The following is a 20,616-nucleotide window of genomic DNA, read 5'->3' on the forward strand; positions in this document are numbered from 1 at the left end:
TTTTTACATTTTGGGACGTTAATGCAATAATAAACTGTCTAGAGCAAACCCCAGTTTTCTACTACTGACCTCTGACCATTCAAATGAAGAAACAGACTTTACTTAATACAGAATATACAGTTTATTCTGCAATCGTTCCTTCACCAGGCAACATAAACCTTTGACCCATTGCTATATGATTAAAGATGTGCTACTTAAGTTGCTTCCTGGATAAATACTTGTCTGCCCCCAAGACACCCAGACAATCCCTCAGCCTTGGGCAATGCAGTGAGGGATGCTGCAAAATACATACGTTAGACTGAACACCAAGCAGAGGTCAAATCCTGTTAAGGTAAACACAAACAATGAGGAAGTGAGCAACATGTGCATAAAGTGGAAAACATGACCATCTGACAGAGTCTGTTGAAATGCTTCAGGGGATTCTTTTAGCAAGAAGCAAGCGGTGCATAAACAGAAAACTGAAGGTTAAGGAGAAGGGAAAGCAAAATATAACGGCGAAACTTTTAGTGTTGATGTCTAAGCCAAAAAATATCAAAATAACTGACTGTTAACATCATTAAAGGAATAATTTGGCCACTTTAGAAATGCATCCATTAGAAAGATGAGAGGATTAAGTCCACTCTTTCCATTAAATATAAAGTTATAGTAGGAGATGGCTAGCTTAGCATACACAGTGAAAGCAAGCAAACAGCAAGCCTTGGTATATCCTATCTGAAGGATTAAAGAATTCACCTAACATCTTAAGTGCTCTCTAATTTAACATTGCATAGCCTAATATAGGTATTTCCAGACTTTCTACCCATTTGCTATTATAATGGACTAGTTCTTATACAGCACTTTCCACTGGTGCTGTGTGATACTACAAAAATTGGCATTTATCTGATACCAAGTAAATACAGAGCCCATACTCCCAACACCAATATCGATACTTTTAACCTATAAAGGCAGCTTATGTATGGGAGAGCAGGGCGTTATGAGTTATGAGATGAATATTCATCAATTTGCAAATTCTGAACATATTTTAATGATCACTAAATTATTTGTACTTTCTTCTATAATTGAATAATCTGTCAAAACACACCTTACAGTTTCAGCGGGTGTTTGTAAAGCTGGGTTTTTCTGGAGACCTGGAATGTAAATGTTCCTGTCTCTAAAGCACTTTGGGTCAACTTGTGTTGTTTAAATGTGCTACAGGCTATAAATAAAATATAGATGACAGTCAACACAAAAACATTCAAACATTTTTCATACTGGATGTTTAAGAAAAAATTTTTTTTAACCACAATTCAAACTTTTACATACTGAACTTATAAGATGGAAACAAAGTATCACTTTCATTTTGCTAGTATTGATCCAATACCAATACTGGCGCTGGTGTACTATCACTAATGATACTACCCATATTTGGATCCATCTGCCCACATTTACTTTCCACTATAAATCTCATTCACCCAATCGCATTCATTTTATCTAACATTCACACATACACTCAGATCAGGGACAACTTCATGTTCAGTATCTTGCCCAAGGTAACTTTGACACAAGGACACGATTGATCCAACAACCTTCCAATTGGTAAACGATCCGCTCTACTACCTGAGCCATAGCCACCCTAGTTTAATGACATAAAACACAGAAGTTCTTATATTTAGGGGCTAAAGTAGTCAGAGAAAACAACAAACAGCCTCGTTATAATAAAGTGAAGAGGCAAACACTGCCCTAATACTCCGCTCCTTAGTATGATCAGTCAACAGGGGGAAGCTTGCTGAGTGTAAAGGTCTTGGCTGACTGGTCTGTAGGTGCTTTTCTATAACAAGAGCCGCTGACAGAAGAGCAAACAGAGGAAACCATACACCCCTCTGTCCTGGAGAGCTGAGGTGGCCAGAAAACAAAGGAAGGAAATTCTTTGTCTGCTGAAAATAGTTTCACATAGATAAATAAAAACATAATAATGAAACCTTGTTTAAAGCATTAAATATACCCACAAGCAAACCTTTAAACAGAAGGAAATATAGAGCATGGTGATCTAATTCAGATACTGAACGTTGGAAATACTGTTTGTTGGCTTTACTGTATGAGGTACTGTGTTTTTGAAGCATTCCTGAGAGGCTATGTGGACCAGACTGGCAGACTGGGTGATGAGTAAAAGCTCACCACAGAGGGAAGAAAGGCATGGCTGGCTTGTGTCTGTTTACATATTATCAAATGCACACAGATGTTAGGAGTAAATACAAGTGTTTTACTCTTCAAAGCTGTTTCACCTTGCATTCTAATCATCCCAAACTGCAGAGCAGAGTATCAGTGAGGTCACAGTGACATAGGTAAATCCTTCATTAGACGTCAGAGTTTCGGAGCAGAGTGAAAAGGCAAGAGAGGTGGGCTCAGAGCGGAGACAAGGACTTTCATTCAGCTCCTCCATGTCTCCTTGTAAAACTATCTTTCAACATGCACTTCTCACTCTTTCAGTGCAAGCCTTCAAGCTTCAAGCTTCAAGCTTTGAATGTCTTATTTTACTCCAGAAAGGAAGCAAAAGGAAGCCACATTTCCAGTAGAACATTAATTTTATTTAATCACAAGTATTACAAACTGACACCAAAAGTGTCAATGTTTATGTCACCATCATTAACAACACTTCTTGTATATCTCAAAGCAGTCATTGGTGCTGGCATTGCCTGGTGGTGAGAGATGGCCAGCAAGCATGCAAGCACACAGCAGCCATCTTCAAGGCATTATTACTCTGAGAGAGAAGAGAGTCGCGATAAGACCCGGCCTTTACACAGACTGATAATGTAGGGTTAAGGTGTCTCTCTCTCTCACACACACACACAAACTGTATGCACACACAAATACAGGCATGCACTTGTGTGTGAGATCAGTTTTAGTGCCAAGTCCAAATGGTCAGCCTTCATCGTGAAAAACTCATTAAAACAGAAAGGTCAGAATAAAAGTAGTTTCAAAGGCTGGATGTTTTCCAACACGTATAAATATAAAATATGAAGAAAAAAAACCTTACTGGGAATGGAAACGCTTTTCTACTCGATTTGAGCACTCAAACGACTTTATATAACATGCTTTGTTCACACAAGCAGATTTTTCTACACTCAAGCGCTTTCTATCATTCACACACAGATGAACGCACTGGAGAGCAACTCTGCCCAAGGATACTTTCGTAGTGGAGCAGCCAGGGATTGAATCACCAACCTTCTGATTAGTAAATGATCTGGTTGACCTCCTGAGCTACAGTCACCTCAAATAGACAAGGATAAGAAGAAATAAGAATATAAAGCCAAAAGTACATTCAGTTTTAGATACCCAGTTATTCTTATGTTCCCTCTTGCTGTCTACTTCTAATGGTTTGTGTGCTCATTTCTGTGGAAGGGACTTAAGACAGAAGTAGCTGACCAATGTTTGCCATCCAGTACCACACCCTGTCTCCTCCTATTGTCCTTCCTGTTGTTTAAGACTAGCCTATACAGGTGGGATAAGCATTCATTATGTCTTCTAAGACCAGTGTACACAAACCACCACAAGTAAGATAACTAACTAAGCAGATATTCACATATGGGCTGAAGATACACATGTAGGTACATGCATCAGGTCTGCATGTTCTCCTCTGCATCTGTCTGTGAACAGGTTCCAGCCAGGTCATCTCTGTTCTTCTGACACCCCAAAGAGATTAGCTCCAGACACCTCTTGACCCTCAACAGAAACAAAAACAAAAAAGAAATCAAAACGTCTTTACATCAACTGAAATGCAGAACAAATACAGACTTAAATGTAGTTTAAAAAATTTTTTTTTAATTAGTCCTTTATTTATCAAGGTAAAAATCTCACTAAGATTAAAGATCTCGTCTCCAAGAGAGACCTGGTGTCATGGCAACAAAAGTCAAAAACACATGCACCACATAACTACATAGCAATTAAAATAAATACAATATTCCGTACAAATATGTGAAAAATATACAATAACAGCTTTTAGCTTTTTAGTGAATGAAGTTTACATGAATGTCAAAGAAGTTGAGCTTACACTGACAGTGGATGCAGGCTCTTACACCCATCTAGTGGTTACCAGATCAACTGCAGTCTCTGAAATTACCTGAGGTCAGTAGGAATTCTTTTTTCCAACCATAATTTGACTGGAGATCCTCGGCTTGGTCACAATATGCAGTTAATCCTATAAGAGTTAAGTATAAGTTTTTTAATTACAGTCATTTTTATATATAGTGGCCATATTAAATTGTGACTGGACAATTGTAATTGAAAAATTAGGGCCAGGCGAGGTCTATTCTTTCATTATTTAATGACAAATTAAGAAACTAAAAGATCTGGAGTTGATCCCAAGTGTTGAACTTGCAATTTGTAGCGTTTCATTAGAATTCAGTCAGTGCAAGTGAAGGGGGCCATAATTAACCCCCACATAAATCTATTAGAAAAAGTTGCAAAATCAGCAATCTGGTTCCATCTTAAAAAGAATGAATACTCTGGAACACCAAAAGGTCAGGAAGATCATGGAAGACAACCAAAGAAGATGATCACAGAATTCTCTCTGTGGTAAAGAAGAAAAAAATCAGAACATCTACCCAAGTAAAGAACACTCTCAATGAGGTATGAGTATCATTATCCAGGGTTTACAGCAGGGTGCCATCCACTAGTTACACTTAAGAATGGGAAGGGCAGATTAAACTTTGAGAAAACATCTAGAAGACATCCACAAACAAGCAACAGCTGAAAAGTGCTGCAGTAAAGAGAGAAAACAGTATTTGGTGATATCCATGAATTTTAGGCTGCAAAGGATTTTCAACCAACGACTAAAAACTGTTTTTATACTTAAAATTGTTGAAATTGTCCTTAATTTTGAGCTTCTCAAAATAGGGAATTGTGTATAAAAAGACAGTTAATGCAGTTAAACCCCATAAGGTAAACCTGAAAGTCTGCACTTCAGTCAGAGCTTGACTGCATGATTCAAAATCCACTGTGGTGGTGTACAGAGGCACATTTGCAGAAAATTGTCCCAGTTTGCAAAATCCTAAGGCCGTAACTCTATGTGCAAAGACAATTGTTGCTGTTAAAAATGAAGCAAGCTTCAGAATAAGGAGAAGGAACTTAACTAGAGCTTATGGGATATTCTGAAGGAAAAGATTACGTAGCTACAAATCGTTTAGTAAAAAAACTAATTTAGATAAGCCGTGATAACTGTACTTACTTCAGTACTGTAGGTGCAACAGACATTCCAGTTGCTTTTAAACGTCGAACGCGGAACAAAAGCGTGAGTTCATGTTTCTTCCGGTTTACAGAGTCGGCGTACAGGCGGTTTTCTTCAAAACATTATGGCGTCGAGAAGAGCGACAACAGTTCCAAGTAGTTTTAAAAGCATCCCCACCGACTCTAAAAGGTAGTTTCTATATTCCCTTTTTCTTTTACACTGCTGTTGTAACATTCTCCGGTGTGTGATTTGTTTTAAATTGTAGCTTATTTTAATGTGCAGAAAACACACTGAAGCTCAGCGGTTTTTCTTTGACGCACTATATATTCTTTTCTTTAGCGACAGGCCTAGACGTATTTAGAAATAGTTTATAAATAGAAATACATTTACAAGAATTTTTTTGTGTAAAGAAAGCTCAGGATAGCTCGGCTAACATTATAGCGTCTGGCTTAGCATACTTTCTGTTTGTTCCAATTTCGTCCTCATTTCTGTATCCTTTATTTCTTCTCAGTTCAAAAAGCAGTAACCCTGCTAATAAAGCCAACAACGTCGGATCTGTGAAGAAAACTGTTAAATGTAAGTATGCGATACTACTATGGGCTTAATAGATTGTTAATTTTACCTACAGCTGTCAGTGTCAGACATCACATTAATTTATAGTCCTAAAAACTCCTCAAAGGGTCTTCCACAAGGTATTTGAGCTGATCACTGTCTATGTGATTTTCCACAAAAGATCTAATAATGCAACTCAATTTGCATGATAGCTGTTAGGTATAAATAAAATAATCATGACACAATTTTTCTAGAACTTGCTGAACTATTTTTCGTTTATAGAGGACTTTAGTGATGTGAGGCTTGCACAGATGTGTTACAACAGGGGTGGGGAACTCCAGGCCTCAAGGGCCGGTGTCCTGCAGGTTTTAGATAGCACCCTTGGTCAACAGACCTGAATCAAATGATTAGTTCATTGCCAAGCCTCTGGAGAACTTCATGACATGTTGAGGACGTAATATAGCCATTTAAATCAGCTGTGTTGGATCAAGGACTCGTCTAAAACCTGCAGGACACCAAGGCAGTTGGGGCCTGGAGTTTCCCGCCCCTGTGTTACAGCAACATTCAGCCTAAATGTTTTTTTTTTCTTTCTTAAATAATATCCATAAATGTCCTCATTAATCTTTAGTAAGTGGGACTGTTGTTAAGTCTCGATATCTTCAGTCTGCTGAGAAGACATCTCTTTCAAAGGTAATGCTATTTTTATTTCTGTTTTTCTGTACAATATGTGCTTCACTTGTTCATTAGATACATCGTTCTTCATCGTTTTACATAGCTTTCAAAGCTAAGATGTTGAGATATTGTCTTCAGCCTCACATTTATATTTAGCACACGTCTTAATTTCATCTTGAATTTTGCTGTCACGTTTTTCATACTGATTGCATCTCTGTAAACATTAACAGAGTAACTCACTGACCAATGAGTCGAACACTGTGCCACGACCATCTTCACCAAAACCCACAGGTGTCAAACCAAAGGCGGGTACTCCGACAAGACGCTCAATGGCCCCATATGCAACATGTAAGTAATCCCTGTGGCCATAGTTGTGACTGTGGGTGCTGATTCAGACATGTATAGTAAGTGTTGTGTGCTGTAATCATATTATCAGCTTTATAAAAAGCTTTTATTTTCATCTGTCAAGACTTTGATGCAGATCAGAGGTATCCAGTTCACTTTAGAGCTCAGTAATTAGGTCTACCTTAGCCAACATGCCAATAAAATCATGCATTATGATAATAGATTTACAAGTAGGCTGCCAAACAACCAAGTCACAACCACTTGAAATATTACAGCTACTGGCAGTTTTTAGTTTTGGACTGCAAAAGATCTTGTATCATGAAGTTTACAATACTGCATGCGATCTAGCCTTCTGGAGAGAAATTGGATACACATAAAAATAAAATAAAAATTTAAAAAGAGAGAAGTGAGAAAATCCCTCACTTTGGCTCTTCTAAGATAAAACTTTCCAACTACATTCCATCAGTTTGAGACTTGATGGAATGTAGTTTTATGCCTCTTTTCAGTTCAGCGGCTTTCCAAATCCACTGTTCCTGGATATGGATGTGCTCTGCTTGTATATATTTTTTTTTTAAAAAGGGACAATGGAAATTATGTGTTCTGAAAAAATATTATCAACTGACAAATGGATACAGTCAGCTATTTAGATTGATTCTAGTTGAATTGTTTTCAGTTAATATCTTTAGTAATGCAAAAAACACAGCATCTGAGTAAGCGTCTATGGTCTAAATCAGCGGTCCCCAACCTTTTTTGCACCACGGACCGGTTTATGCCTGACAATATTTTCACGGACCGGCCTTTAAGGTGTCGCGGATAAATGCAACAAAATAAAACTAGTACCAGTACTGAAAAAAAGATTTATTCATAACACATGTGAAAAGACCCAGGAAAACTGAGTTAGCGATAAAAATGATAACAAAATAACGCTGAAAACCAATAAAAACCCTGAAAACTGTACATTTCACACCTGAGCCTCAACTCTCGCGGCCCGGTACCAAACGACTCACGGACCGGTACCGGTCCGAGGCCCGGGGGTTAGGGACCGCTGGTCTAAATGATAGCTGTAAATAACACATTCTCATTTTTCTTCCTTTTTAGCAATGATGTCACGTGAAAATGAAGCATCACTTCTTGGGAAAAGTGTTCTGCAGTCCACATTCTCAGATAATCCCCGCTTTCGACCAGATTTAGATATTTCGGTTATCAAAGGTAAACTGAATAAAAATGCTGAAAATTTTTTATGATTTGGACTGTCCTGTAACTTTGTTTTTTGTTCTATCTCCCAAGATCGAACAGTCATTGAAAATGCAGTAGAACCTGAAAGAAATCCAGAGAATGAAAAGATGATGGTTGAGATGGAAACATTTCTTCTGGCCTACCTCACAGCTAAGGTTAGTTGATGTAATAGATCTGATAATAGTTCAGTTAGTGTACAGTAAGATGCTAAGTAAAAACATAGTCATCTATTTTATTATTTTGGTGACTTCTACATCGAGAGATATTATGCTTACAATTTTTTACTTAAGATGGAGAGCAATACAGCAAAACTCAAGGCTGAGGCAGAAACAAAGATTCTGCAAGCAATGGAGGAAGAGCAGTCATTGCATGATGAGGTCAAGGAGAAGAAACGTCAGTACCTCCTTGCAGAAAAGAAACGGCTGGTGAATGAACTGCTGGATTTGCAGGTCTGGAATAATAAATGGTGTTTTCCTTTTTTAACATGCGTTTTAATTAATACTGTGTGTTCTGTTGTGGCACTGCTTACAACACTTGTAAGCAGATGAAGCATGGTTCTCTAAAATCTGCTGGTAGATGTCTGTGTTGATTTTGGACATGAAAAATGCAGTGATCTGGACCTGGATTCTGTGACACTGGCCTTCATTCACTCCTTGTGAATCTCTCACATGTCCTTGAATCAACTTTTCTTGACAATCCTCTCAGGGCTGTGCAGCTTTTCCTACCACATTTTTTTCCTATTTGTTGATAAGATAACAAATAGGAAAGATTGGGGAAACCTGCAGTCAGCTGAGACTGAAGAAGTCACTTGGATGAGTGACGAAACGTTTCTCCCACAAAACGCTACGTCCAGATGAACAGAATCAACTTTTGGAGAGGTCCTATTTGTTGACTTCCTATTAATATGCTTTAGTACAGCACTCTGTGAGCATTCAGCCTTTGCTGTCCTCTAGAGGGTGTCGATCATTGTCACCTGAGCTGTGTCCCAATTCAGGGGCTGCATCCTTTGGAGGATCGGGCCTTTGCGGTCTACGTGGGCCAGCTCCTTCAAAGACCGAGAAGTGTGAGGCTGTGAAATGGGATGGTCTAGCCTTCAGATTTGTTTGTATTTGAAAAGAGTAAGAAGAAAAATCTTACAACCAAGTAGCTGCCGTCATTGAATTCTGGGATAGGTTGGGCCACGACGGATACACCCGGCCCATCCTTCAAATTCGGGGAAATGAAGGACTCATTTTTCGGCTGCATTTGGAGCCTTCGAGTTGGGACAGCCTTCATCACCTGGCTGTGAGGTAATCGGCCTTCAAATGCGGCTTCCGAAGGATGCAGCCCCTGAATAGCACTGGACAACTGTCATCGGTTTTCCTCATGTGGCAGCTGTTAACCAAAATCATCAAAATTAAAACAAAAAAGGCTTGAAATATTTCACTTTAAACATACTGAATATAAACTATATTAAACCTTTACTTTTTTTAATTAAGTTACAATTGTTTTTTTGGGTTTTTTTTTATGATTCTAGTTTTTGGTGACGCACTAGTATATTTAATGTCCATTTGAATTTTGGGTTAACTAATGCGAAAATACACTTAGGTAGCAAACTTTGGTTCTTTTGTACACTCTTTTGAATCAAGCTGGATTCTATTAATGTCTGGTCAAAACATGTTTTCGAAATGAAAAATGGTGGACACACAAAGCGTATAATTGATTCATGTTCTATAATTATTGCCCCTCAGGTTGCTACACTGACTCCTGTGGCAGAGGCTGTTGGTCAGTTTACAAAGGACTACAAGTCTTTTGCTACAGCTGTTGACACCACCCGACATGAGCTGCCTGTTAAGAATTTCTACATTGATGGAGATAGACGTGAATTTCTAGGTAATTTTTACGTTAAACTCATAAGTACGATTTAAAAAACAAACAAACAAAAAAAACCACAAAATTGCACTGATGCAGACTCCATTAAGCCTCCATATAAATGTTTTGATCTACTACTTATGTTGGTGAAATTTAAAAGCTACATGGAGAAATCCTTTCTATGTCAAACTGTTGACAGGAGGAGGATACACACACACACACACACACACACACACACACACACACACACACAAATTTAAAAATATACTTGATTTAGCTGTGGTTTAATAACAAAGTGCCCAGCAGGGGGGTGCTCTGACTGGAAAAATAAAAAAGACTTAAAGAACTGCATTTAAAAATAAATAAAATAAAATTCTTCCATGAATCAAGTTTTGCTTGGGCTCTGTTGCTTGGATTTTACAGGATAGTGGTATACTGTAAGGCTATGGTAAGAGCCTTGTTTTAAGTCTAATTATATATTTAGAAATATATTTTTCAGGCATCTACATGAGTGATTACACGAGTGATTACATGATCCATTTAAAACTGTACAACCACCATGGGCTTTTGTTACAACAAAAGTCATATGTGGTATGTAGCTTGGAGAAAATTATTGTTTTCTGATCTCTTTTTTTTTTTTTTTTTTTTTTTTTTTTTTTTTTTTTTTAATAAATTTAAATTGAACCCTTTCAGATAAAGCTGTGGCATCCTTAAAGGAGAGTGAGAAATTGCTGTTGGAGTGCACAGAGGGTGATTATAAGGACAACAGCACATCTCTGGAGTGCCTTCGAGACATAAAAGTAACATCAAAGGACATCAGTCAGCAGCTGTCCGGGTAGGCGCATGTATAAAGAATGTTGTGTTTTGCTGTGTTAGGTTATGATTGTTTTGTTCCTTCACAGGTTGTGTAACAGTGTGGGTATGGCAGCTTTATCAAAACCTTTTAAAACCAATCACTTTTATTTTTATTTTTTTTCCCCTCCCAGGGCCTTTAAGGAGCAGCTGGAACTGTCATCACTGGTCTGTCGTCAAAGAATCTATGTGCAGCAGAGCACAGAGGAGGAGCAGCTGGGCAGTTCAAGATCCAGAGAGCTCTACTGCCCCAAACACTGAAGGATCGCATTCAGCATGGCATACACAGAACAAGCACTTTGGATATGCTCCAACTCCACATGTTTTATGATTTCTATATATTCACAGGTTTTGTCTGTTTTTGTGTGTACTGTGTAGGTGTACATTTGTGATTTTCTTTGTGGTTGTGTTGTAATGTTGTAAATGTGGACTAATTGCTTCTTTATAGATGTGACCAATAAATACAAGAAAGAATTTAGATTTTGCAGACTATGAAAAATCGCATTGCACTAAGAATCCATAATATCCTAACCAAGGTTGCTGAATACAGAGGAGTTTGAAACTTTGATCAAATAACTAACATACCTTGTCACTAAATCACAAACTTGTGATATCTCAGAAATTGGCAAAATTATTAATTTGATTTATGAGTCTAACAACGCGTTTGAATTTTTGTTCGACCCCTTATGTGTGCTTGTTTTATTTTGCAATTTTAACTAAACATCAAAAACTACGTTTTAAAGTCATAAAACATTCGACCTTAAATGAGTCCATCCTCACCCGGATGTGACGTTAATCAAGACAACAATGGGTCATTTCTATTGGTAGTTTGTGGAAAGTGACGACCTTCCCTTTACTGAGAGCCAATGAATCGCAGGAGAAGCCGTCGCATGTGAGTAAAACATTTATTTCACATAAAGTGAGCATTTCTTAAAATTGTATTATAAACCAAATGTCAGTTGTATGTTTTTTGCTTCGAAAAACAGATGTTTGCGTGGAAATAACGATGTGTTTTTGTTTGGTAGCCAACCGTCCAGACCGCTAGCTAGCCGTCCAAGTTAGACATTAGCATGATGGTCAGCGCTGCAGTAACACCTGTGGCAGATATATATGTATATGCGGTGATTTGTCCTTTACACATTGCATGCACGACACCGTATCCTTTGTTGCGTTGTGTTATTCTAACCCTGAATCTGCAAAGGAGCAAGAGAGGTATTTTAAGATTTGGGGCTTCCTGTTTTAGCGGTGGGATGAAAACGTTATATTAAAAAAAGTTGCTTGTTGCACATTTACTTGGATAAAACTCGAATATGCACATTATAATACAAATGTTAGCAAAACGTTTATGCTGCAGTTTAAAAATGTTGAATTGGCGCATGTATGAGGATAGTGAGACGGTGGTGGCGTGTGCAGTAGCGGGCATCAGTACTGAGATTTTCCTTGTTTGCAGTGGTGATGGACAGGCTGACAGATGAGGTCAGGCAGGAGTCTCCATGGACCATGATCTCTGCAGATGATATTGTGTTCTTTAGCGAGAGTATGGTGCAGGTATGCTCTGGCGATGAGAGGAATAAAAGTCAGTAGAAGCTAGACAGAGTACATGTGTGAATAAGAGGGATTAACGCGCAACAGCGAAGTTGTAAGAAGTAGAGGTATTGAAGGTAGGTACGTTTAGATACCTGGGGGCAGCCATCAAAACCAAAAGACAAGAGAACAGAAGAAGAGGGTGCAAGTAGGGCGGAGCAGGAGGATACAAATCTTGGGACACATTTGTGACAGATAGCAGCAAGAGAAAAGGGGAAGACCTATGAGATGGTGAGACCTGATCTGTGGTTTGGAGACAGTGGCACTGACAAAAAGACAGGAGGCTAAGCTGAAGATGCTAGGATTTCCATTGAGAATGACCACAGGATTGCAAAGATAGGGACTGTTCAGGTTGAGCAGTTTGGGGGCAAAGTTGGAAGCAAAGATGAGACCAGAGAAAGCGGTAAGAGCAAAGAAAATGTATTCAGCTCCAGAGATAGTCCTTGTTCTATTCAGCAGTTATTGTTGAGTTTTGTGGACCAGCTGATGAGCCAGTTCTCCACCTTCTGCAGGGGCTAGCTACAGTGGCTTCTACCTCACAGCAGTTCCCTGGTGTAGAACTACCATCGTCAGCTCCAGTTCAGTTGAAGCTCCAGGAACACAATCCCCAAGGATGACATTTATCCATATATCATCTTTGCTTTCAAAGACTGAGTATAAGCGGTAATGTTAAGATGATGCTGGGAAAGATCATGATTTTAGAGGCAGCACAGAAATGAAGTAGCAGCCTCTGTTGTTTACCGTGGCAGACGGATTCAGGCACAAAGCAGGGCTCATTTAAGTTTGCTTGACAACGAGTAGAGATTACTTGTTGTTGAAAAAGGTAAATATGAGGTAAAAGGTGCTTCTAATACTTGCTTTGCAATATCAATATTAATTACTAATTAAACTGTCAATCAAACAGATCTCACTCACAGAGGAGGGGTGCACCATCAGAAGGACAATGGAGACAAAGGGATAAAGAGCAGTGGCAAGGTGAAGGGAAAGCACAAGTTAGACAGGCGGACGAGGAGGAGCAGAAACCCAGACAGCATGAAGAGGACACGGTGCCAAAAGGGACCTGCCAAACGATGTGCCCCGCTCAGGAGTTACGGGATCGTGAGGCTCAGAACCGACTTCACCATTTTGAAATGTTACCAGGCACAGAGAAAGATCGGCGGCCAAAAGGAGACCCATTGCGTGCCGTTAAGGAGTATTCCAGACCAGCAGCTGGGAAGGACTCAACCAAACCGAGTGACCTCAGACCACCTCCTGTGCTGCTGAAAACTGTTAACTACCTTATTAATGACATTGCAGCCGCCCCGAGCCTGTATCCATGGACTGAGGTAAGTAATATTTACACCGATCGTTCAAATTGTTGATTTCCACAAAAGCTTGGGACTTTGTGTAACAGTAAATAAGTCCAACCTTTTTTCAATATTTTACAACTGGATGATGGCAACAGATTTTAAAAATGTTGGAAAAGGAAAGAAAGGCTGTAAAATGTGTAAAATACTGCATTCACAAGAGTCTTTCTGAAGTAACATTTCTCAGCAAAAATCATTTCATTGTTTATGGTACATAATATCAGGAAATGATTCATGTTTAATAACTGAATTGGTGACTTAGAAATTAAACTTTTGTTATTATTTAAAGACAGCTAAAGAATTTAAATTTAGGGCCCATTTATTTATTGTGCAGAAGTGTGTGTTACCATCTTCAAAACAACATGCACGTGCAGAAGCCAGTTCTTTATTTTACCAAGAACCTAACGGTGCTTTGACAAAAAGTGCAGTTGTAAAGCTTTAATTTTTGTTGTTGTCATAATCCCAATTCTTGAACCTTCCTGTCTTAAACTTGCTGTAGGTTATTCTGCTATATAAATTTAAACTGTATTGCAAGTGATTCTTACAAGGGATTTATGCTTCAGCGGGAAATCTACAGCGTTGCTACGTTGTAACTAATCGTTGGGTCGACATAGGCTACTTGCTGTGAGTGACTCTTTCAATGTGGTCACTTCCCCCTGTGCATTACTATTGCTACAGCTACTTTTTTGCTGCAGTTTTTGAATTTATCAGTGAAAGAATAACAATCGCTTTCTCTTGAACAAATAATCATGACATCGATATAAACACTCACAAATGTCAGCAAATTCTTGAAGGGAGATTGGTGAAACTATCAGAATGAATGTGAGCAAATGTACAAAGAAGTGGAAAAATTTAAAGATACAAATATACTTGCCCCCGAAAATAACTAACCACAACAAAGAGGCGGGTCACAGCTCGCTGTACAACCCAGGGACATTACAACAAGGTAATTAAAACATAATACACCAGCACAAGCATAAATGCCAGCAACGACATTAGCCACCTACGTAGGTTATGTTATAGCCTCTCTCCAGCAGAAGTCTAAATCAAGCCTTGCAGGGAACGACAAATATTTCACTGTCTGTTCATTTTAAAATATGTGAAAATATCTGATGGAAAAATAGCAAAACAGAATCTATCATCGTAGATTAAAGATGACTAATTTGTTGTTTACTTATTTGTTGTCGCGCAGGTTTATACCTTTGTCTTTGACCGTCTTCGTGCTGTGAAGCAGGACATGATCATCCAGAGGATGTCAGGATTGGACTGCGTGGTCATTTTAGAGCGAACCGTTCGTTTCCTCATCTATGCCTCTTATCGTCTTTGTGGGGAGCCGCTGCGTCTCTACGACCCACGTATCAATGATATACACCTGCAGGAATACCTCAGCTGGTTGCTGGATTGCTACATGACCAAAACAGGACCTCATCCCAACCAAGAAGAGTTCCAGTCGCTCAGTTTGCTGTACAACTTGGGTTGGTGACTTTGTTTATCATCTGCTATTTTGGTGTATTTGTATGCATGTTCAAGCTGGAAGTCATGCATGCATTAGTTCAGTGTTGTGCAAACAGATTTTTGATGCAGGGAATGTTTTTAAAAATTAAGGACTCCTCCACGTCCTCCAGAAAGCAATTAATTTTGTATGCTTTATTTTCTCTTACAGGTTCAGCTCGCACTATGCAGCACACCATGCAACTCCCATTGCGACTACGCAGCACTCCAAACATCAAACTTGCTCTTTTCATCAACCAAGCTTTCCTTGAGAGAAACCCTGTCCGTTTGCTTCGGTTGGCTCAAAAGCTAAACTTCCTACAGACCTGTGCACTGCACCGTCACCTGATGACATGTCGTCAAGATCTGCTGCTCGTATACAGCCACGGATACAGCAGCCGCAACTGTCGCTTTCCTCTTGACAGACTGGCTAAGCTCTTGTTCTTAGACGCATCACTTACAGCTCAACTGTGCCGGTCATGTGGAGTTGAGGTTAACAAGGACAATCAAGTAGTATTCTCCAAAGCTGCTTTCACGGAGCCGGGACAAGGAACACTGCACTGTAAACTGTATCACAGCATAGCATCTGAGAAACAGAGAGATCTCACTGTTAAGAATATTGTTCAGAGCTGTGTTGAGACAAATAAGAAGTAAACAAGCCATACAAATACCGCTCGGTATTCTTATAAATTAGGAAATTGACTGTTTGTTTGTTTTTTAAGAAATCTGGACTGTCACTGAGCTGATGGCCACGAGTTACATTAAGATGTGAATTACTTTTATATTACTACCAATATTTTGTGTTGATGTTTCCCTTGAGTATTTTTTTTACAAGAACTGTACAGAAATTCAAAGGTGTAACTGTTTACTCATTCTTATAAATTCAAATTTTGGAATCATTTTAATAAATTTGGTTACAGTCGAAATACAATGGTGGTCAGAAGTTTACATACATCATGGATTTGATTGTCGTGGTAATTTTGAGCTTTTTAATGATTTCTTTCTTTAATGGCTGGAATGACTGTAAAGTGTACGTCTTTAAAGGCTTTTTCTTTAAAAACAAAATGAATTTATTTAGGATTTTCTGTAATCCACACAGGCTCGTGCACTCACTTCATTTGTTAGTAAGTGGTGCTGAAGGTTCTACAGTGTCTTCTACCTTGACAAGACTTATTAACTTATGGTGATCATCATCAACTGAAACTGGTAGTTTCTTTGCCAGTTTAAAAAACAAAAGGATTTGTCAGCACTCGTTGGACTGACCAGTAGTCGGCACAATGTTAAAAGTCCAAGGAACTTGGTGTAGATCTAAGAAGGAGAATTGTAGATTTGGGATAGTATCTTGGGGTCATTTCTAAACAACTGCATTCTAAGATCACCAGTTCAAGCAATTGTACGCAAGTACTAGTTATTCAGTTATTCACTGTCACCCAGACGTTCACCCTCAGATGAGAGGAACTTGATTACGACGTTCAGGAACCACAAAAGCTCAAGCCTGCCATGAACTGAAAACTGCTGGTTATCCAGCATCACTGTATACAGTGAAGTGGGCTTTACATCAACATGGACTGAGAGTGTGTGACCAAAAGGCCCTGCTCCAAAATTGACACCTTCCAGTCCAACTGAAATTTGCAGCTGCCCACATGGACGAGCCTGTTTTGGTGCCAGTGGTAGTGGTGCATTGCGCAGTGGACGGAATAATGAAGCGTGACTATCTCCAAATTCTTCAACCTTACCACAAAAATCAACAGTTAAACGGTTGAAACATGAACACAGCTGGGTGATCCAACAGGACAATGATCCCGAACAGATCAAAATTTATTTGAAAACGAATAAAGAAGGCTAACGTTAAGCTTCTGGAAGCTAGGATACGCTTAAACGCCTTACCAGGAAACCAATTTAAATGAACTTTACTAAAAACATGTATACTGTACAATCATTCCACCCTGGACAAACAGCAGTTCGAAAAAGTAAATAAAAGACCAAAATAACCATGACATTCATGAGTGTATGTAGACTTCACGACTGCATCTAAACCTAAGTGCCACTAGAGGGCAGCAGATATCTTATCAGGGCATCAATGAACTCCAAAAGTGCAAATTTAAGTGAGTAAAACTGTTATAATCATGCCTTCAGTAATTGAATTGTGTCATTCACACCGCTTGGCATTTCTGTTGTGTTTCATAACAAAACAGAGTAGCTGCAGATTTGAGATATTCTGACTTTTTGGCTGAGCTAAAAACGTGCAGATAGTTTTTAGTGGCTAAAAGGACACGTTGCTACTGTTTCTTAAGCTGGTCTCATTCATGCTCTCTGCAGAGAAGAGAAGGTATCAAAGCGAAAGAAGCGCCGTCTGAAGCCTCTCAACGCGATGCTGTAGGAGCGGAAAAAAAGACCATCCGACTTGAGATCACCAGGAACAACCGGGACAGCGAGAGCTGCGCGGATTTTAGATGTCAAACAAATCGTAACGGTGACATTTCTCCGCGCTGAAGTGGGAGGACACTTACAAATTGTAATGCTGAAATATGAGAGAGCGAAGCCGGGGCGGGTGAAGGCACATGGGTGAGGACTGCTCGTATACTCCGGGCTCTAAAAGACGAAAAAAAAAAAGGCACGATTTGCTTGGACCTGGATTTGGCGAAGACAGATGAATTCATTAAGTTGATCTTTGGTTCTCAACGGAGCTCTGCACACCTTTCTCTCCTACCGATCTCAATGGATAAATAGATAGACCGTGAGGGCTGGGATTAAATTTCATTTAACATTTAATCAGGGCTTTCAGAGCCAGTCTCATTCAGACGGTAAAGACTGTATCCTGAAGTATCCTGGGCTCTGGAGCCAAAATGTTACGGTTGTCTCTGACAGCTTTGAGGCTTTCGTGGATTTTGTACATCTGCACCGTGAGCACAAGTTCTGCACAAGAAAGACAGTAAGTAGCCTGTGTTACATGTGGTGTCTTTGAGCTGCTGTGTGCTCTACTACAAGCATTTCCCGGTGCTTTAAGTATGGATAGACTGTGATTGTTCATTGAAAAACTTTTAAAAATTATCTTTAAAAATAGTTTTATTTAAACTGAGTGCATTTCATTGTACGGATCAGTCAGATTAAAACCTTTTTGTGAATAAGCCACAATTTAATGTTATTACTGTCCCAACCACACTGCCACTTAATGTATTGTTATCATACTTTCATTAATTGTGTTACTAACCTGTGAGGTTGTCACACAGAGTGATGCATTAGGTCAATGATAGCCCATAACTTGCCAAATATGAATAGATGCACTCCTGTGTGTCTTTCATTGTTGTTTTGTTTAACCCAGACCCAGGACGGATTCTATCAGTCAGGTGCTTGAGGGGTTAATTGTGACCTTGGGAGATAACAGACCAACTAGTTGTAGCCAGGGGCGTAATTTCCAGGGGGGTTATGACCCCCCCCCCCCCCCCCCCCCCCCAATAATCAGACCCAACCAATATACCCCCCCCCCCCCCCCCTCCTCCCCCCAATAAAATTATGAATTATCTTGCATAAATAGGATGTTGATTTTCTTTACTCATTTCAGGTATTACCAGCAAAATAGTTGCATGTCTAATCATCTGGGAATTTACCCAGATTTATTTATTTAGACAGAGATCAGCACAAAGTTACGCCGATGGTTGTAGCAATTCTTCCAGGAAGAGAGGAGGGGTTACTATCAAACTCAAGCTAAAGCAGATCTTTTTGTGAAGCTTTAAACAAGTTAGCTTAGAAGTTTAAGCAATGAGCAAAACATGAAACCATGTGACTCTTAAAAGCTTCACCTACACATGAGAGCAGGCTCTTAACTCCCACAGGACAAAAGTTGAGCAAAAACAATTAGAACTTGAGTAAATGGAGCCATGTGACTGAAATAAGCACGGTCTCCACCACCTGATCCCAGCTCATCCAAGAGCTGGTTAAACTCACTGTAGATCAAACGCACAGAGTCAATTTCCTCTTATTATCCTCATTCTCCCGAAAGCCTTATTTTCCAGGGGATTTTCTCATGACTTTTTCTCTCTCTCAGGAACTGCAGTTGCCTCTAGCTGTAATGCCGTTGTGCTGTAATGCCAACCACCTGATCCTTCTCTCATGCATGCAACTGGGCTTGTGCTCAAGGATTTGCTCACCTCTAATTTGTGTGATCTTCAGTTAAGTTGTTAAGGGGTGAGTTGGCCCAGTCGAAAAAAGCTGCAAGGCTGGGGTGAGCAAGCAATGAGTTAGACTAACAGGAAGATATTTACACTTGCGTTGCTGTATCAGCCTCGGTCATCACATGGTCAAAAATAATTAAACTGACTGAGTCTCAAACACAGCTCAACATTTGGTGGACACTTCAGTGAACTTGCTCCACACACTCTGGTGATTGAGTCATACTGGAGCATGCTAACAAGAGCACCTATTATTCTACCTTTGTTACCTGAGAGAAGTAGCCCCTTTGTGCCAGAAGGCATGTTCTTTCAAAATAAAACTTAAATTGAACCCCCCCCCCCCACACACACACACACACACACACACACACACACCCTAGACTCTTAATAAGCATCAAAGAATGACCTTTGCTCTGTGACCTCAGTGACAGGTCCCCTTCCCTCAATTAAATGTCAGAGTGACTGTGAGGAATCTCAGCCACTATTTTTCCAAACAGATGTCGAGGTTCTGTCAGAGGGTGCCGGACCACCCAAAGAAAACATTAAAGCAACAAGCTCAGTGGTCGTCAGGCACTGCATCCCTGGTGAAAACTGCAATTAACCTTGTGCGTGCATGGAAGTGAAAAAGATGAAGCGAGACAGAAAAAAATGTGTATTTACACCTGGTCTCCAATCTCCTTTTGCCTCCCTTGCCATCACCTGTATTCTCCCCCTACTGTCATCTCACCTCACTTTACCCCCTTGCTCCCTCCTTCCTTTAAACTCTTTCCCTCTCTCTGCCCTCCTGCTCTTCTCTCAGGGGTTACTTGGTCGCTGCACCCTCTGTCTTTCGAGCAGGCGTCGAGGAGAGCGTGAGCGTAACCATCTTTAACGCGAAAGTAGAAACCCGCGTCCAGGTGCAGCTGTCGGTGAAGGGACAGACGGTTGCCCACAGCCATGGCTCAGTGCTCGGTGAGAACAAATTCTTTAAGCTAAAGTTACACTGGCACAGTGGGTTACGTTTGGAAACAAAGCATGCACTGACAAGTTAGGCAAGCTAAAAGATACCCCCTTTATGTCACTGTTTTCAAAGGATGCAGGCAGGCAAAATATACACATAGATTAAAGAACACACACACACACAGACGGTGTGAGCCTCTGCTACAAGACAAGCTTTGGCTTTTATATAGATTATCTGTGACTGCAGGCATCAGTTCAGTCCAGCTCATCGGCCACTTAATGTACACACTGTGTGATTTGTTTGACAGCATAGATAGATGGTGCTGACTCTGCTTAGAGGAGACAGGTTGCAGCTGGAACAGCAACTGAACTGACT

General features: G+C 39.8%; 3 protein-coding genes and 1 long non-coding RNA gene across 10 annotated transcripts in view; 3 read left to right on the plus strand and 1 right to left on the minus strand.

Annotated features, from left to right (window-relative positions):
- Positions 1-2,606: 2,606 nt before the first annotated feature.
- Positions 2,607-5,246, minus strand: LOC147301003 (uncharacterized). The gene is made up of 3 exons (XR_015127093.1): positions 5,204-5,246; positions 4,097-4,174; positions 2,607-3,699 (listed from the first exon to the last, which is right to left on the minus strand). It is a non-coding gene; the product is annotated as an uncharacterized LOC147301003 (long non-coding RNA).
- A 6-nt stretch (positions 5,247-5,252) lies between these two features.
- On the plus strand, positions 5,253-11,189 carry haus8 (HAUS augmin like complex subunit 8). Its single transcript, XM_086282020.1, has 10 exons — positions 5,253-5,392; positions 5,715-5,779; positions 6,384-6,445; positions 6,658-6,775; positions 7,871-7,981; positions 8,060-8,163; positions 8,299-8,457; positions 9,739-9,880; positions 10,553-10,694; positions 10,846-11,189. Exons 1-10 carry the CDS (start codon positions 5,328-5,330, stop codon positions 10,970-10,972), a joined length of 1,095 nt encoding a protein of 364 aa, XP_086138146.1. The 5' UTR covers positions 5,253-5,327; the 3' UTR covers positions 10,973-11,189.
- A 134-nt stretch (positions 11,190-11,323) lies between these two features.
- On the plus strand, positions 11,324-16,063 carry sac3d1 (SAC3 domain containing 1). Of its 6 annotated transcripts, none has more exons than XM_086282014.1 (5): positions 11,324-11,603; positions 12,162-12,259; positions 13,200-13,620; positions 14,834-15,116; positions 15,305-16,063. In XM_086282014.1, exons 2-5 carry the CDS (start codon positions 12,225-12,227, stop codon positions 15,784-15,786), a joined length of 1,221 nt encoding a protein of 406 aa, XP_086138140.1. In that variant the 5' UTR covers positions 11,324-11,603; positions 12,162-12,224; the 3' UTR covers positions 15,787-16,063. The 6 variants fall into 6 exon arrangements, with proteins under 6 accessions (XP_086138140.1, XP_086138142.1, XP_086138139.1 ...); XM_086282015.1 differs by lacking the exon at positions 11,324-11,603 and adding an exon at positions 11,651-11,923; XM_086282017.1 differs by lacking the exons at positions 11,324-11,603; positions 12,162-12,259 and adding exons at positions 12,266-12,698; positions 12,808-13,118.
- A 56-nt stretch (positions 16,064-16,119) lies between these two features.
- Positions 16,120-20,616, plus strand: part of cpamd8 (C3 and PZP like alpha-2-macroglobulin domain containing 8) — a 46,602-nt gene continuing 42,105 nt past the window's right edge. The window contains exons 1-2 of one of the 2 annotated variants that reach the window (XM_086282011.1): positions 16,120-18,064; positions 20,101-20,252. In XM_086282011.1, the coding sequence (XP_086138137.1) occupies positions 17,979-18,064; positions 20,101-20,252 (238 nt within the window). In that variant the 5' untranslated portion in view covers positions 16,120-17,978. Of the gene's footprint in view, positions 18,065-20,100; positions 20,253-20,616 lie in introns of those variants that run through there. The other variant, XM_086282012.1, reaches the window with a different exon arrangement.

The sequence above is a fragment of the Aulonocara sp. 'chitande type north' Nkhata Bay genome, linkage group LG23, assembly GCF_057382095.1.
Source record: "Aulonocara sp. 'chitande type north' Nkhata Bay isolate Kocher_YH1m ecotype deep benthic linkage group LG23, A_spYH_male_GT1.1, whole genome shotgun sequence".
In the NCBI taxonomy this organism is placed as follows: domain Eukaryota; kingdom Metazoa; phylum Chordata; class Actinopteri; order Cichliformes; family Cichlidae; genus Aulonocara; species Aulonocara sp. 'chitande type north' Nkhata Bay.

Bases quoted from the DNA above. Each gene is read 5' to 3' on its own strand.
- haus8 (XM_086282020.1), top strand. From the start codon at position 5,328: ATGGCGTCGAGAAGAGCGACAACAGTTCCAAGTAGTTTTAAAAGCATC. The intron at 7,982-8,059 runs GTAAACTGAATA...CTATCTCCCAAG, and splicing joins AGATATTTCGGTTATCAAAG to ATCGAACAGTCATTGAAAAT. The intron at 10,695-10,845 runs GTAGGCGCATGT...TTCCCCTCCCAG, and splicing joins ATCAGTCAGCAGCTGTCCGG to GGCCTTTAAGGAGCAGCTGG.
- sac3d1 (XM_086282013.1), top strand. From the start codon at position 11,856: ATGCACGACACCGTATCCTTTGTTGCGTTGTGTTATTCTAACCCTGAA. The intron at 11,924-13,199 runs GTATTTTAAGAT...TCAATCAAACAG, and splicing joins TCTGCAAAGGAGCAAGAGAG to ATCTCACTCACAGAGGAGGG. The intron at 15,117-15,304 runs GTTGGTGACTTT...TTTCTCTTACAG, and splicing joins CAGTTTGCTGTACAACTTGG to GTTCAGCTCGCACTATGCAG.